Here is a 17,683-nt window from a genome sequence, read left to right on the forward strand (position 1 = left end):
GGCCCCTCTCTCCCTTAACTCGGTGGAAATTACCAAAAAGATGTTGTGTAGGAAATTTTTGGCAAATAAGGAGAGCCGTGGATGGAACCTAAGACTCAATTAATTACTCTGGTTAGTGGGTAATATATATTATATCAAGACGTGGGTCGTGAGTTTAAACCTCTTTTAAAATTGCATGTTTCGTTAATTAATATAAGGGAAGCCCGGCAACACCTTTTCCCAAAAATATATTTGCATTAGGATTGAGACAATTAATTATTGATTATTTTTATTGAGAGACCTGTATCAAGTGAGTTATAGCTTTAGTTCCACTGGTAGCACCTTGAACAATGCTCTTAGGCTACCCTTTTGTTTTAGTAAGTTTGAGAATTTAAATTTTTATTTTTTTCCTATCTTAATAATTTGAAGTGACAATGGTGGGAGCCAATTTTGTCAATTATTATTATTAGTGTGTGTGTGTGTGTATTTGGCCCATATATTGGACTGATGGTGACTGAACTTTCATGCATATTATTTCGGTTAACCTAGTTTGATAATAAACTGAGATCATTGCTCCTGCAAACTGCATAATAGACACATAAAAGAGTATCGTATAACAAAATTAAAAAAAAAAAAGTGATCACAATACATAACAAAAAGCAGTAGTTGCAAAGAATCCCGATGATCTTATCTTCCTTCACTTCAAACCCCAGTGTATTAACAAACAAAAATAGGCCTATGTGATAATATTTCATAATTTTTGTGAAATAAAAGTCAATAATTGAAATTTGCATTTTGGGCAATAAGAAGGCACTAAAACGCAATTTAGATAGTGTTTTACAAGAACAAAAAACCAAAAGGAATAGGAATTAATGGGTGGTGATAATGATATTTCAATCCACTAAAGTACTCGCCATACCTATTTGTTATTAAAAAAAATACTCTAAAATTTAAAAAATAAGATTTTACTCAATAAATTCATTAAAGTACCAAACAAGCCCTCTAATAGCTTTATTCTTATTTCGATATATTTTACCAAATAAATACATTAAATGCATATTTAGTGTGACTTTTCTAATTGTTATAAGTGCTTGTCTAATCCTATAAGTTTTTTTTCAATTTTTTTAATTATTATTTGGTTATTTTTTCAATAGAGCTTTTGAATATTAAATAAGTTATTTTACCTCTACTAGCAAAAACTCAAATTTTAAACTTCTGAGAATAGAGGTTGAAAAGTTTTTTACAATATTAAAATATCTAAAATATCATTTACTTATTTGATAATTTCGTCTAATTCCTTTTCATTACATAACTTAAAATAACTTGCTTATCAAAATAATTCTAATTTTTTAATAAAAGCTCTCATTGACAACTAAATAACTAATTTTTTATTTATTTATAAAAACTCAACTTGTTAAAACTCTATTTAAATAAGCAATGATTGAAAAGTTATATCAAATGGAAACTAAAACTACTTTTGCAGTCATTGATTATACTATGTTCGTTTTACACATTTGATATCAAGTAACTAAACAAATTTTTAAATAAATTTAACATAGAGAAATTAGTAGAACTATTTTGATAGTGTTTTATCTTTTTAAGTTGTGCATATTTTTAGAGAAGTCTAGAATGGTGAAGATAATTTTCTTTCTGTCTCTAATGTTATTTCATTACAAATGACATCAAATTCCAGATTGAAATACCCATAGAAGATAATTGGGGGGTGGGCAACTGCTTCTGATAATAATTGAAGTTTGTCGTCAAAGAGCATGATTGATGACTTGATCTTAGGGTAAGCCCTATCTTTGTGTGGTTCGGACGCTATTGGTCTTTGGTTGATGAACTGAAATTGAAGGCAATTTTAGTGAGGCTTGAACAGTTTCAGACGAATGTAAATATGTTTAATTATAAACTGATTAGTAGATTACGGTTTATAAAAATATGAATGTCCATTGTGAGAGTTTTAGCAATATGAATTCTTATTAAATTGTGAGTTTCATAATTAAGTATTTTAGTGGGTTCAAATAGTCATATTCAGAGTTAATTTGTTTTTAACATTATCATTGAACCACCCATCAACACTTAGAGCTCATTCGGGATAGCTGCTTTGTATTTTTAGAGAAATATGCTATAACAGTGTAATTGTTCAAACGAGACTTGAAGCTTTCGAGTCATCGTATCAGAGCAAAAAAAATCTCAAATTTATTTACATCTATCTCAATTTTAGGCATCCTATAACAAAAAAAAAAATCAATTTCAGGCATATTTCACGTTAGAGCATCCGCTAATACTTTCTTTACTACTATTGTAAACCTATAATATATTATCTTTTTAAGCCGAACTTCTTTTTTTTTTTTTTTCCTAATACTAGTTATTATGTATGACACCAACCAAGCGAGCCCACTTTGTGCTAATGAACCTAACGTCTTCATGTGATGTAACGACTAACGACCCTCACCAGTCGGTGATCTTAAAATTTGCAGGCAAAGAACAACAATCAAGATCTTGAGAACAGATTTTACAGGCTTTTGGTAATTAAAGAGAGAGAGAGAGAGAGAGAGAGAGAGAGAGAGAGAGAATAAATATAGAATTATTTTTTTGTCCAACATCACCAAAGCAAAAGCAATTAATGAACCAATACAAGCTGTTTCTAGAAGGCTTCAATATCACCACGTTGTTAGGTCAGGATCAAAACTGACTGTTAAGAGAAAACGTTTGATTTCATTAAACATTTCGCCGCAGTTTCAAAAATTAAAAAAACAATTGAAAATATGTTTGAGTTAGCGTTTTTTTTTTTATATAGATAGAAAACAATATCTTCAAAAGTAGAACCGATAACTAAAATTATTGAAAATGCTTTTGTGTTAGTATTTTTAAATTAATAAATTGCTTTTAACGTATAATATATATATTGTACTCTTAAGGCCTTTTTTTTTAAAAATCTAAATAACATCATTTTTCATTCTCAGAAAATAGTTAGAAAAAAAAAACTAAAATCATTACCAAATGAGTTTTTGAATTTCAAACAAATAATTTTAATTGTTTTTCAAATAAAATAATTCATGTTCTCTATTGTTGCTTTGGTCAAAGCTAATGGAAAGATAGTCAAGAGCATATTTGAGTGCAATCTTATCAATCTCTCTCTCTCTTTCTCTCTCTATGCAATGAGAGTTTTAGATATATCCCTAATTCCTCCATGTGGATGATGAATTGAGAGTTTTATCCTATGTTGTGAGTTCCCCTTAATAGACCTATTATATCTTTTAAAAAATTAAATAAAAATAAAAGGAATAAAAAGATGGTGCTTGGTGAGAGGTCTTTTCATCAACAACCAAAATTAAAAAAAAAAAAAAAAAATGTTATTCTATTGATGCCCATAGCTTAGCTCAATAAAAGCAATGCCAATGCCAAGATCCTTTTTTTTTTTTTTTTGTTAAATTTATGTTTTTTTTTTTTTGTTTTAAAGATTATTTTATTTACGTTAAAACACACTGTACCTGTGCTTGCAAGTTGCAACTTGCAAATTGACAAAGTCCATGTTGGAAAGGAGTGATTGATTACCCATTGGCATTGCCCCCACTAAATTTGTGGGTCCCACTCTCTCACCCTACCACTCACCCTCATCATATGATATGATATGATCATACAAGAAGATATCCTTCTTTTGGATGTATGTATAGTATAAAGTTACCGACCCCTATGATTGGGGTAAGAGATTAAGAGAGTGCTCGAGATCATTAATTTCAAATAAGAATCGAATAAAAATGTTTGATTAACTGGGCATCTTTTGAATATCATCTAGGGCCCAAAAGATCAAAGGAAAATAAATTTTGAGCAATAAAATCTTTGAATAAAATGGTGTCGATAGATGTTGTCGACTATGGTAAATGTTAAATAGGCGTTTATTACAATAGATATGTCTAGTTAACTTATCGTCATAGTTAAGAGTATTGTTATCTCAAATACTTTTTTTTTTTTTTACCAATTTAAATTAACTAAATACTTTCCGAAATTTCTTAAATTTTCAAAAGATAAAATATCCAAGCATTTTGACTATGCCCATTTTCTCTCTCAAGTAATAATTGAATACATTTCTTTTATGTTAATTACTTTTTCTTTTCTTTTTTTTGGTTGTGTGGACTGTGGAGAGAGGAGAGGTTGGGTCGTTGTTGTTTGGTTGACGAACACCACAAAATGAACCACTAATGCAACATGGTTCCAATTTTGGTATCACAATCATTGATGTTTTGAATTTATTTATATGAAAGAGAGATCATATTGGCTGCTTGCTGGGTTCATAGTTAGAAAGAAATGCCCTCAGTGGCTGAAAATATGAAGATGTTTCTTGACCATGTTTACTAAATTAATAATTTGAAAGCTTAAAGCGGCGACTCAATTTCAACTCTCTGAGTGGTGTATGGAGTTCATTAGTTTTTGTTAGTTGTTAATTCCGTTATAAGCTCAATGCAATGGACATTATCACAGAACAGTAATCAATTCTAATGGTTAAACCAAGAAAGAAAGAGGAGGCCCAACGCAAAAGCAGAGTTGTTAACCAAAACCAGTACAAATTTACCCAACATTTTTATTGATAAATTGGGCTCCCCTCTCATGATATGTTGATTATTTGCAGAGCACCCTAGCACTGGATATTATGACCTTAGACACCACCTGCCGATAACGAATTTTCCTTATTGTCGGGAAATTAAAAGAAAATATTTATATAATATACGTATAAACATTATGATTGTTGATGTTAAACACACGAAAGGTGAAAACTCAAGACCACAAAAAAAAAGAAAAAAAAGGAGAGATTGAATTTTAAACTTGTGTTTCATCGATCTTTCTCTTAAGCATTTTTCACTTTTCATTAGTAGTAGTAGTGATAGTAGTAGGTAGCAGTTGCAACATATTTGCCCCTTTTATCTGCTCTAATATAATCATAGAAGATACAAGAAAATCTTTGGTAAAAAGTTCCCTTTATCACGTCACTTGTATGCAACCATTGAATCACATAATATCATTTATTCTAGTGTATATGTCATACCTTGTATTTGATCATCAATGCGCATATAATTCATTTGATTTAGTATTTATAAGGTGATGTGATTCAAGTCCTTGTCTAAATTTTTTTTTTTTTTAAAAAAAAAAAACCTTAGATGGTGTTGATATCATTACATACATAATGTATTTATGATTATTTTAAATTTAGTAATAAGCGTATATGTAATGACATCCAATTGAATGGTGAGATAACGACCTGATATGATAGTGTTAGCATTATGTAAGATTTCCATTCTTCTTTGAATATATATATCTTGGCCACCAGATCCTAGCGATAGATAAAAAAAAAAATGAAAAAAAAAAAAAGATAACTCCTCGCAATCACGATGGAAAAGTTGGGAGTTCTCCTTAATTTGAGGACTCGTTTGCTGTCGTGTGTGTTTAAGGAATTAAGGATGAAACATGTGCTTTGCATAATTTCAAGATCTCGCCGTTATTTGGTGTAAATATAATGCTTGCTAGAGAGCCCAAGGCTGTCTGATAGGTGTACGAATCAAACTATCCAAGCAGACCCAAATGATTTGGGCTTAACATGCTAAAATCAACAGGCCCAAACTAACGTCTAAGACTTGGGGTAATAGGACGTTGGGCCGTGAAGATATTAATCAACAGGCCCAAAAGATAGTGACCCGAATGAGATGGTGACCTTTTGTCGTTTTGAAGTTTCAACCCACCAGTTGGTAAGAACGTATTGACCGGATAAAACAAAGTCAAAAACTAGCACCCTAGTAAATATAAATTCCAAGAATACCCCAGTCGCATCCCAACACGTTTTATGGGAAATCCCGAAACAGACCAAAATTTGGGCATACGTGCATCGTCCTCAGCGGATTCGACCACAAAAGAAGGCGAGAAGGTCACCACCGGATTCACCGCTCAGAAAAATTAAACCAAGGAAAAAAAAAAAAAAATATATATATATATATATATATATAGAAGCTGAAGCCGATTAATCAAGGGCGACAATTCATTCCTTCGACTTCCATCGAATTGACGAAAGCAATAAACCTAATCGCCGATTGAGTTATAATAATCATAGTAGAATTAATGATTTTTCAATTAATTGATATCAATCGATAGATAAATAAAGAAATAAAAAAATTTGGGGATCGGTGGGCTAGCTGCATGAAAAAGAAGAAGGGGGAACTGGAGGGGAAGATCAGAGAGCTTGAAAAATAACAGAAGCAGACGGAAGCTAAAACATGTCTGCAATTCTGTGCGGAAAGAGATCTTTCTTTGAGGATAATTTAGCTGCCACGTCACCTCCCGTTTCCAAGAGAATCCGTTGTTCTTCTTCTTCTCCGGTCCGGTTCTCTCCTCCCCGCTCCAGTCGCTCGCATCTCCTCGACCAGCTCGCCGCTATCTTCCCTGACATGGACAACCAGGTACCCTTTTTTTTAATTTTTTTCTGGATTTTACTATATTTACTTATTTTTAATTGCAAAAAGTTTTTTTTTTTTTGAAAATTTGCCCCTTTTTTTTTTTAGATTCTTGACAGAGCGCTTGAGGAATGTGGAGATGATTTGGATTCGGCTATCAGGAGTTTAAATGAACTTCGTTTGGGATCTGCTGATAACAATTTAGGCTCTGTTGCCGGCAAATCTGATTTAGCCGCTGATGCCAATGCTCAAGGTATGTGTAGTGTAGTGTGCGAAAATGTTTTGAATTAACGGAACGCTCTTCAATTATTTGTGTTTGTATATGATCATCGATTGTGTATTGTGGGTATTTTAATGTGACCGAAATTAGTCTTAATGTAAAGAGCCTTATGAGCAACGCAAGACAAAAAATAAAAATTGGAAAGCAATCTTGAAAAAGCACAGCCTTATTTGTCACAATTATTTTTTGAGTTTCTCTCCTTTGCTGTAATTTTCCCCAAGTTGAAAATGCTTATATGATAGATTGACCTGGGTGAAAAATTGCTCACAGTACTGACCTTATAACTTTATGATTGTGTGTTGGGACCTTCCAACTGCTCGCAGTTTGTTCTTTTGGTGACTTCGCAATCATCAGGCATTCACTTTTAAGTCTTGGGCCTTTTGTTTTCTTCTTCTAAAGCATTTTCTGAACTTAAGTCATGTCTATGTAATAAGAAACCTTCTAGCATGGATCACATGTTTTACTTTGTTAATTACATTGTGTTTTGAATGGAACTCTGGCATTTTTTTATTTTATTTGCTACCTTTCTAGAGTAATCTTTTCTGTTTTTATAAAATTTGGTACACCAACTACTTGTAGCTTGTTTTCTGTTCTGCATATCCTGAAATTAAAATGTTATTGGATATTGTTGCTGGTCTAAGTGTGAAAGGCTGGGATCTATGATTTGTTTAAAATTGTAGGTGGCGGCAGCTCTAGACCCAATCTAAATCTATGCAGCTCCACTCTACTTAAGTTAATTTCAAAACCATCACCAGTGTATTCTGTAGACCACTTTGTTCTATGATTTTATAAGGTGCCTAACCTTATCCTTAAGGTTCTTTATTTCTTCATATGTTGTTCACAAATGAATTACTATCATCAGTTTCATCTCTGAATGATTGTGCAATTTTATGTGCTTATCTTGTTTTATAAACAAATTTAGGTGCTTCATCTTCCCTGCAAGTATATTTTCTACTACTCTTAGCCGAACAAGAATCCTCAACTTTATACATGGCATTTTTTTCTTATTAAAGTCTTTTCCCTTCCTATTTTGTGTAAAGGTACTTTTTCCTGTCAAATCTAAGCTTGATTGAATGACATTGCTCCTTTGAGTTCTAATTACAGAGACGTGTAAGTGTAGCAGATTGCTAGCAATATCACATTGATGCTCTTGCAAGTACCTTTTATGTACTCTGCAAAGTTTGGCTGGCAGCACTTGGATCTATGTTCAACTCTGTGACACGTGAAAAGGAAATCGATTATTGATATCATGACTCTTTGAACAGAATGAACTTTGAAATGTTGATTCTTGTGATATTGTTTTTATTTGCATTAGCGACTCAAAGGAAGAGCAATATCTTCTTGCAGGTGTTGCGACAACCAATGGAGAGGTTCCATCTCCTGACGATCCATCAGCTTCAAAAGTCTTCCAATTAGATGGTCCAGAGTGGGTAGAGCTGTTTGTTAGAGAAATGATGAGTTCTTCTAACATTGATGATGCTAGAGCCCGTGCTTCAAGAGCCCTAGAGATTTTGGAGAAGTCCATCTGTGCACGAGCTAGTGCTGAGGCGGCGCAAAGTTTTCACCAGGTTGGTTATTGTCTTGGGTGTTTTATATGAACTGTTTTGGGTGGTTTATAGGTAAATCATAGCTGTAGAATTGATTTGGCTGCAGGGAAGGTAAAATTTATAAATTACAAATTAGTTTTGTAAAGTTTTATTAATATTCTTTGTTTTATTGTAGGAAAATAAGATGCTAAAGGAACAAGTAGAAGCACTTATTCAGGAAAATATGATTCTGAAGCGAGCTGTGAGTATCCAACATGAGCGTCAAAAAGAATATGAAGATCGGAGCCAAGAATTGCATCACTTGAAGCAGTTAGTGTCCCAGTACCAAGAGCAGTTGAGAACACTGGAGGTGAGGCCCGTGAAACACAAACTCACATACTACCTGAGTTATATTGCATGGTTCTTTGCATCTCCTTCTTGTCTCAATTTTAAATTACGCATGTTCCTATACTTTTTCAGACTTCTTGGAGGCTTATGACACTGATGTTTGATCTTGTGCTGTCCAACCAGGTGAACAATTATGCATTGACAATGCACCTGAAACAAGCAGAGCATAGCAACTCTATCCCGGGCCGTTTCCATCCTGATGTTTTCTAAAAATAGTTGAAATATTGATTTGGCTGTTGTGGATAGAATATACAAAGTGGGTATTGAAGCGCTACTGGAAGAATAGTGCTAACCAAATGAATGGTCTTGAGGTTTTGATTCTGCTGCCAATTGGTGCACATCCATGCAAGGGCTCTCTCTCATTTATGTCCTAAGAGTTGGTTTGATCAGAACCACATTTATTCGAACACACAGTTAGAAGGTCTTGCTTTTACAATTTATGTATTTGGCTTGAAGTGGGTATCAACTCTTGATAGATGTTTGTAGACATTCAATTTGTAGACTTGAATAATTTCTTTGTATCAACATATGTGATATGATAGGATTTGGTGGTGCTCCTATTTCTTTAGTGCCTGTCATTTTATGGAACTACTCTGATGGATTTGTTTTTTGAACCATACAATTAGCTCTTAGGTTTGCCAAGACAATTAGAGCTAATGCTTTTGAGCAATTGCTTAATCAGTTCCCAGTGAACATGTTTTCCAATTTACAGGCGGCGCGAGTGAGAATAAAATTAAAAGCTTGTTGCTCTGTATGATCATGTTCTTTATGGAAGATGGATAATGCCTACTGCTTTTTCTCGGTGTGTGATCCATGTATTTCATTTCGTGCCCTGTTTGCAACACCAATAAAGGGGAAAAGCGTTTCTCAAGCCTTGGAACACACGCTGGTTTCTCATTGGCCACTTGCCATTCGCTGCCTTTGGATCCTTTTTGACTTTTGGGCTTGATATGTTAAAACAAGAAATTAACCCAGCATGTGAAAATCACTCTGTTCCATTCAGGTTTAAACTGCTTGGTGATTGAATGTTCATTCATTAACTAAACATGTAAAATCCATTTGCTTCCCTGTACTCCAGGATCAAAAGTTTAAAACATGTAGAGAAAAGATTCAAGACAACTTTCATTCCAATACGAGAGGAATTAATACAAAATCAGATTTAAGGCATAATCTACAACTTAAGTTTGTGTGTGCCATGCCATTACACGAAGCATCCGTAGATTTGGTTAGTGGCGTCAAAGGCTTCTGAAACAAGCTCTTCTAATTATTGTTGTATGTACAATCTCTGTTCTGTACGCAGTGAACTTGGAATCACAGAGACTCAAAAGGCTGTAAGAAGCACTCCTCCAGCCTTCATCATCCTCCTAAACTCATCAAAATTAACCATCCCGTCACCGTCCACGTCAACTTTCCTAATCATCTTTTTACAATTTTCAATCTTGTTACCTTCATTTAACCCTAAGGCAGACAACACTAGCCCCAACTCCTCCACTGAAATCAACCCATCTTTATCTTTATCAAACACATCAAAAGCATCCTTCAAATCATCGCCTTCATCGGCACCACCACCACCACCACCTTCCCCATCTCCGGCGCCGCCCTTTTCCTGGCGATCTCCACCCATCATGCCCTCGTACAACATGCAAAACTCATCAAACTCAATCAGCCCATCTCCATTAGCATCAACTTTTGCAACCATTTCTTCGGCTTCCATGTCGGTAACCATCAGCCTTAGGTTCCGTAGCGACTCTACAAGCTCCGTCTTTGTTATGAATCCGTCGCCGTCTTTGTCAAAAGTCGCAAATACCCTCTTGAGCTCAGCTTTCTTGTATGCACTCGTCTCTTTGCTTGGCGACGAAACTCGGGATTCACTAGTAGAAGTAGCCTTTTTGCTGAAGAAAGATTGGATCCACGCATAAAACTTCTTGGTGGGGAAGTAAAAGAAAATATTAATGAAGCCGGCAATGAACAGAACTGCTAATAACAATATCGATATCACCATCTTCTTTGTTACCTCAGAGCAACAAAGGAGAGATGTTAACAGAGGCAATTAAGGAGAAACCAATTAACTAGCTAGTGTGTGTGTTCGATGTTGCTCTTCGATATTGAGAATTCTGTGGAGTGGAGTATAAGTATTGTGCCATTGAAGAAGAAGGAAGCTATACGCGGCATCCTATCCCCCGTGTACTTTATTATGATCCCCACAAACCGCGTGAAGTGTAATATAAACTGATAAAGAAATTTAATATAATACATGAAGAAGAAAGTGAAAGTGCAACATATTGATAAAGCTTTATATGCCAAGGTGTAAGCATGCAATTAATTCTTCAACCACACTTCGCCAAATGTGTTATGGATGAAACGTAACAATCTTTTTTTCTTTCGGTTTGGAATTCGTATGATTCTCGTTTAATTAAAGAAGCAGAATTTTGTTTAAAAAATTAGTTAACTGGGCACGTTTTGATCAAAAGTACTGCAGATGACTTACTAAGTGAAAAAAATAAAATAAAATAAAAATAAATAAATTTGAAGTCATTAGCCAAAGTGAGCATTAACTGTAGAATCACCCGTAAAAGTAATAAAAGAAACAAAATGATGCTACGTTGCACCAACCCACCACCACCACCATTCCAATTTCCAAATCACTGTATCACCCTCCACATATGCAAAACTTGATAAATTCTTTATCCAATATTATTCTTGACAAATTGTGTGGACTGCAATTTAAAGCAAAAACTAAGGCTTGAGGGCCAGCCCAGCCTACCCTTTTTAAATCTTTCATATCCAATCCAGTATTAGAATCGTCGTTTTTTTTTTTTTTTTTTAAAAAAAACTTTTCTTGGGGGTCTAATTCATTTCTTTCCCCTTAAGTTGGGAATCTGTTGACAAGCATTTAGTAAAGTCACTTCTCACGTGCCTGGGCGTGTTCGAATCTTTAGACATCTCGTGTTGTGTCCCACCCAAGATTGTTACCGACTCAACTTAATAAACGCGGTGTAGATCGGACAGTTATAATTTAAAAGTTATAGTATTAAATTATTTAATAAATATTAATTTTAAAAATATGTTAATATAATTTTTTATTTATATAATAAAAAATATATTATATCTTTAATAATTTTTTTAAAATTTATATTTACTACATGTTATTAATTTTTATTTCATAATTATAATTTATTTTTTTTATAAATAACTTAAAATGTACGACAACTCAATACTAAATAAATCCACAAAAGGTCATCTCAATATAAATAAACAGAAGCTCAAACAAATTAAGCCAAATTTTGGACTACTTCATCATTCTTCTTCTTTTCTCTTCTTTGTTTATTTCTTCTCTTGCCCTTTTCTGCCATATAGTAATTGTCTTTTTTTTTTCCTTCTTTCTTTTAGAGTTTTGCGGGTGGGGGCCGGAAACAAAGTGATTTATTTACTTTTTTGTTTGTTCAAGGAAAACGTATCTTATGTTAATCAATATGCACGATATAATAAGGATGTGGAGGGCTTAAGCTAGCTGTTGACTTAAACCATATTCTATGATGCAGATGCCGTGTAAGATGGGGAGGCTACATTTTTATATATTTGCAGCATCAGAGCTTTGCTCTGGCTAATTAATTAAATTAATTAATTAATTATTTGTGCGTCATCTTCGAGAAATAAAAGTTCAATTAACGAACTTGTTATCTCATTCCTTCCATCTCTATAGTACGTCCAAGTGTCAAGTGGTTGTATTTATTGCCTTAAGCTTATAGTTCAACTAGGAAATAGAACCGCACTTCGTGCGGCTATCAAAAAAAAATTTAGTATTATTTTTTTATTACTTTACACTTGATGAAACTGATAAAAAATATGAATTGATTTTTTTTTAAGATGACGTAGTCTTATAAAACTAATGTTATTTATGAAAGTTAATTATTTTTTTGTTAACTTTAAAAATATATATTAATGTGTATAGTTAAGTGTACACAACCTTTTCATCAATAAAAATTATGTTCACACTAATCAACTCTCCATTCTTCTTGGTATTAACAGACTCCCACATCTTACAAAGTCTAACCCTTATCATCCAACTATCTTTATCATTATTTAACTCATGAAGAAAAGAGTACTCTATGAAGCACACAATACAAAAAATTTAAATAAGTCAAAAAATAACAATACAATAACATTTCTAAAGATGATGTTGGTTAAATAATTAAAAAAAAACTCGAACATAACAAATCTTAAATACTTAATATTTATAGAGTTTAAAGAAGATAAAAAAACACTAAATAAAAGGTTGCATAATTAAATATGGGATTATGACACTAAAATTAGGTCCTAGTGGCATTGGTGAGTGAAGATGAAGGAACCTTCCTTCCTATATTAATTAGTTGATGTATTTTAAATCACTAAAGTTTAGTTGTTGGCTTTATAAAATAAATGAATGTTTAAAAACGTATAATTAATTTATTATTAATTGTTACATATTGTTGAATTTAAATAGAAATAGGTAGAGACATGTAATCTTTTATAATCTACTAATTATTTTTTATTTTTAATATTTTGTAATATAATTATTTTTTAATCTCAACCAATATATTATATAATAGAGAATATAAAAAGATGAGAAATAATAATGCCACAAATTTTAACTACTTAATATTTATAGAGTTTGAAGAAGCCAAAAGGCACTAAACAAAAGATTGGATAATTAAATATGGGATTATGACATTAAAATTAGGCTCTAATGGCATTGTTGAGGGAAGATGAAGGAACCTTCCTTCCTATATTAATTAATTGATGTATTTTAAGCCACTAAAATTTAATTGTTGACATAATAAAATAAATGAATGTTTCAAGACTTATAATTAATTATTATTAATGGTTACATATTGTTGAATTTAAATAGAAAGAGGAAAAGACATGTAATAATTTATAATCTAATAATTATTTTCTATTTTAATACTTTGTAATGTAATTATTTTTTAATTTCAACCAATTTATTAGATAATAGAGAATATGAGATGATGAGAAATGATGATGCCACATCAGCTCTTGTATTCCCAACTTTATATATATATAGATATAGATATAGATTTTTAATATTTTGTAATGTAGTTATTTTTTAATCTCAACCAATATATTAGATAATAGAGAATATAAAAAGATGAGAAATAATGAGGCCACAAATCTTAAATATTTAATGTTTATAGAGTTTGAAGAACCCAAAATGCACTAAACAAAAGATTGAATAATTAAATATGGGATTATGACATTAAAATTAGGCTCTAATAGAATTGTTGAGGGAAGATGAAGGAACCTTCCTTCATATATTAATATTAATTAATTGATGTATTTTAAGCCACTAAAATTTAATTGTTGGCATAATAAAATAAATGAATGTTTCAAGACTTATAATTAATTATTATTAATGGTTAAATAATGTTGAATTTAAATAGAAAGAGGAAAAGACATGTAATCATTTATAATCTAATAATTATTTTCTATTTTAATATTTTATAATGTAATTATTTTTTAATTTCAACCAATTTATTAGATAATAGAGAATATGAGATGATGAGAAATGGTGATGCCACATCACCTCCTCAAGCCCCAACTTTATATATATATAGATATAGATAGATAATGACCGTCACGTAATCTTATCTTTATAAGAACAATATGCTTACTCTAACCTCTAGCTCTCTCATAAAGAAGGTAACTCATTTCAGTAATGCTCTAAATACAAATTCTTACCTAAATTTTATTTCTACAAATTTGGTGTGAGACTGTTATATTATGTAATACATCTGTCATATTTTTAAGAAATATATAACTCAAGACATACGTCAATAATATGCAACATATAACCGGAGTTTCTTCCGCTAATATAATTGAATTCATAATTCCACTGGATGACACTTATATAGCCATAATTAAACTAGTTAACTATAGTGTGATAGTCTTACATTAGTCTTCAAAATATTATAGGAGAGACACTTATTATCACAAGCATGATCGATTTGACATGAGTGGTATGCATAAACAAATTACCATACCATCAAAAGAAAACTCAATTCCCATTTATGATGAAGGAGTTGAGTTCAGTCCTCATGTAAGTAGTAATTAGGTTAATTATCTTTTAAATATTTGAAAATAGATCTGACATGTTTTGGTTTCATACATCTAATTTGTGATCACGTAGTTCATCTATGAGATAGAGCTCTCTGCCAGTAAATATCAGTACATTTTAAATGTAATATAAAAAAAAAAATCAACGAAACTTAGCAACTCTACCTTCTAGTATCTTAATTCAAACATGAAATGAACGTTCACGGTCAAGTTGAGGTGGTTTTCACTCATTAAATAAATTTTATTTATAAATTGATGTGGTATTATCGTAATTTGTAGTGTGTTGAGTAATTTATCAACTTAGGCAGGGAGTTTGACGAGATAGAAAATAAAATTATTAATTATCTCACTGTCGGTGAATTACACGACCGCCACATTATATATATATATATATATATACATGTTCTATCAGATGATTTTAGGCTTCAATATACAACAAGCCTATCAACAGATAGATCTACAATGGCCATCATGGACTTCAAACTTGCTGGGCCCAGTAGCCCAGTGCAAAATCTACTAGCACCCCACCATTTTTTTAATACACTCAAGTTTTATGTTATGTACACCCATTATAAACTTTAACAAATGCATTTAATAGTAAGTCGAATGTCATTCATGCTTCGCTCGAAATTTAGAGTCCTGTTGAAGGGTATGTCTCCCTTAATAAGAGTAAATTCTACCAAATATGATCTAAACGAGCTCAAACATACTATCAGCGTTCTGATGAATATCTGAATAAATGCATTAAAAATTTTTAACATTCAATTTGAAATCAAAATATTCCTTTACATTTGTATATTTTTTTAGGATTTGTTGTGAAAATTATTGTACGGGATAATGCATATCCTGATCGCAATTTTCATTCAACGTCAGCCGATAAGAAGCTTTATATTTTGTTGGTCCATCATTGTCTTGCTTCGTCCACGCACCGACGGAATAAAAAGCCCTGCTTAGCCCACTTATTTCGCAAGCCCATCAAAGTTTGGCATTAATTCAAGCAATGGCAATTAATATGTTTCTCTTTATTATTTTTTTAGATTTACTTTTACAAAATTCCTTTTTTTTTTTTTTTAATAACAAAAAATGATGACAATCCATGAACAATCATATGATACTTCGACCCAAAATAAATTAATTGTTTTTGTTTTTAGTTTTGTCCAATTCTCGATGCAATGGGTCGGACACTTGGCCCATGCAGCCAATAGTTTGTTACTTTGGTTCTTGTTTTGGTTAATAAACTAAACAGATTTTTAACTTAGTACTTTGTTTGATTTGATACTTCAAAATGATCCCATTTGATGCTGTTGGTCCATCGTTGTCTTGGGTGTCCAATCACCCACTGAATTAAAGCCAACCCTAGAGGTCATTTTTCCACATCCTCTTTTGTCTTCAGGCGTAGCCCACTTTTACAACTCAGGCCCGCCAGGCACGGCAGTGTTGTTCCCTTTCGGATTTTCAAATTTTATTTTCCCTCGACTTCATTTTTTTTTTTTCAAAATAAAAGAAAAAAAAAACAAATAGAAAACCGGAATGTACATGGTAGCACAACGGTCGATGGAAATTTCGATTTCTTTAACATTTGGAACATACGAAAGAGCGGCACTCCACGTGATTAAATAATTTAATTAATTATTACCGATTGGGCCCTGTGGGTGATCAGACTGTTGTTGGGGGCCCATCTAAATGACCATTGTACCCACTAAGTTCCAACGGCCCATCTACCCCCACTTTAAAAATAAATAAAAATAATAACGTTTTATTCTTGTTCATGTTGCCGTTTGATTTACGGGTTTGCTGGAGTGAACAGGCTGTTACCTGACCCCATGATAGTGACCACATACTTTCATCTTTCTACATCACCTCCCCGTCCCGTTCTACGCACGCCATGATTCCCTCGGTATATTATCACACGCTCGCACTACCATTTGTTCCAATATGGTCCCACGGCAGCCTGTTCCGTTAGGCGCGTGCGTGATGAAAGCACGGGGCGACGCGCTACTTTGTAATTTCGCCTTTTTGATATTTCATTCTTCATTTCTTCTTTTTCGAATGGGAAAAATAGGTTTTGGAATGTTTATTATGAAATAATTAAAAATGCTTCTTAATAAATAATAGAAAAATTATTCTTTTTATTTACTTAATAATGTCCTATTAAGTTAAAAATAATTTTTAAGACAATAATAGCGTAAATATTTTCTCAATTCTACAATAAATTTTGAAATATTCCACAATAATCCACATATAGAAGATATGTTTTAATTTTAAACAAAGATTAACATACTATAAAGTTGTTAATAAGAAATATAATTTTTTTAAAAAAAATTAATCCACCCAATATCGAGGTGGATAATTTTTAAAATATCTAATCCAATTAGATCGAGTAGATTATTATTTTATAATAAAAATCTCTTATCTTCGTCAACATAATTAAATGTATACATGTAAAACTGAGGGGGGTTTAGTTCTCTATTTTGAGAATGATGATTTGCCTTCACTAAACAAGAGGTCTATATTTTATTACAAATACTGGTAAACTCCAACTCGGCTACAATGATGAGATGATTATGTGACAATCATTGGGTTTGGTACATATTAACTTTATTGCATCAAATGAACTAATGAAGTAGGCAGTGTACAAATTAAATACAAATTAAGTAAATTCTTTTAATAAATGAATTTAATAATATTGTGATTTTTAATTAAAATTCAGAATACATGCTTACTGATTGGAGCATGTGCGGACGTAAGTGACTCTTCACTTGTCACTGCTCACTGTTTTACCATAAAAGGTATTGAAAAAGAAAATACAGAGAAAATGGCAAATAACGGAATGGTACGGTCAGTTGTCCGTACAAGTACAGCAGAGGTCATCTTCAGATGGCAGGCGCAGCGTTTGGCTCGTGCACTCTCGAGCTGTCACGAATCATGGCGCAGAA

The 17,683-nt window shown here is 32.3% G+C and overlaps 2 protein-coding genes across 2 annotated transcripts; one reads left to right on the top strand and one right to left on the bottom strand.

Moving 5' to 3' along the window:
• The first annotated feature begins 5,959 nt into the window (after positions 1-5,959).
• LOC102621858 (hypothetical protein) lies at positions 5,960-9,204 on the top strand. The gene is made up of 5 exons (XM_006474357.4): positions 5,960-6,428; positions 6,531-6,675; positions 8,050-8,270; positions 8,425-8,598; positions 8,760-9,204. The coding sequence occupies exons 1-5, from the start codon at positions 6,246-6,248 to the stop codon at positions 8,844-8,846; spliced, it is 810 nt and encodes a 269-aa protein (XP_006474420.1). The 5' UTR covers positions 5,960-6,245; the 3' UTR covers positions 8,847-9,204.
• A 530-nt stretch (positions 9,205-9,734) lies between these two features.
• LOC102621558 (calmodulin-like protein 7) lies at positions 9,735-10,884 on the bottom strand. The gene has a single exon (XM_006474356.3). It carries the CDS (start codon positions 10,636-10,638, stop codon positions 9,958-9,960), a length of 681 nt encoding a protein of 226 aa, XP_006474419.1. The 5' UTR covers positions 10,639-10,884; the 3' UTR covers positions 9,735-9,957.
• Positions 10,885-17,683: the final 6,799 nt, after the last annotated feature.

This window comes from Citrus sinensis, chromosome 9 (assembly GCF_022201045.2).
Source record: "Citrus sinensis cultivar Valencia sweet orange chromosome 9, DVS_A1.0, whole genome shotgun sequence".
Classification (NCBI taxonomy): Eukaryota; Viridiplantae; Streptophyta; class Magnoliopsida; order Sapindales; family Rutaceae; genus Citrus; species Citrus sinensis.

What these genes read in the sequence shown, in the direction of transcription:
- LOC102621558 (XM_006474356.3), bottom strand. Translation starts at nt 10,638, where the DNA reads ATGGTGATATCGATATTGTTATTAGCAGTTCTGTTCATTGCCGGCTTC.
- LOC102621858 (XM_006474357.4), top strand. Translation starts at nt 6,246, where the DNA reads ATGTCTGCAATTCTGTGCGGAAAGAGATCTTTCTTTGAGGATAATTTA. An exon ending in CGCTGATGCCAATGCTCAAG is followed by an intron (nt 6,676 to 8,049) that starts GTATGTGTAGTG and finishes ATCTTCTTGCAG; the next exon opens with GTGTTGCGACAACCAATGGA. An exon ending in AGCAGTTGAGAACACTGGAG is followed by an intron (nt 8,599 to 8,759) that starts GTGAGGCCCGTG and finishes CTGTCCAACCAG; the next exon opens with GTGAACAATTATGCATTGAC.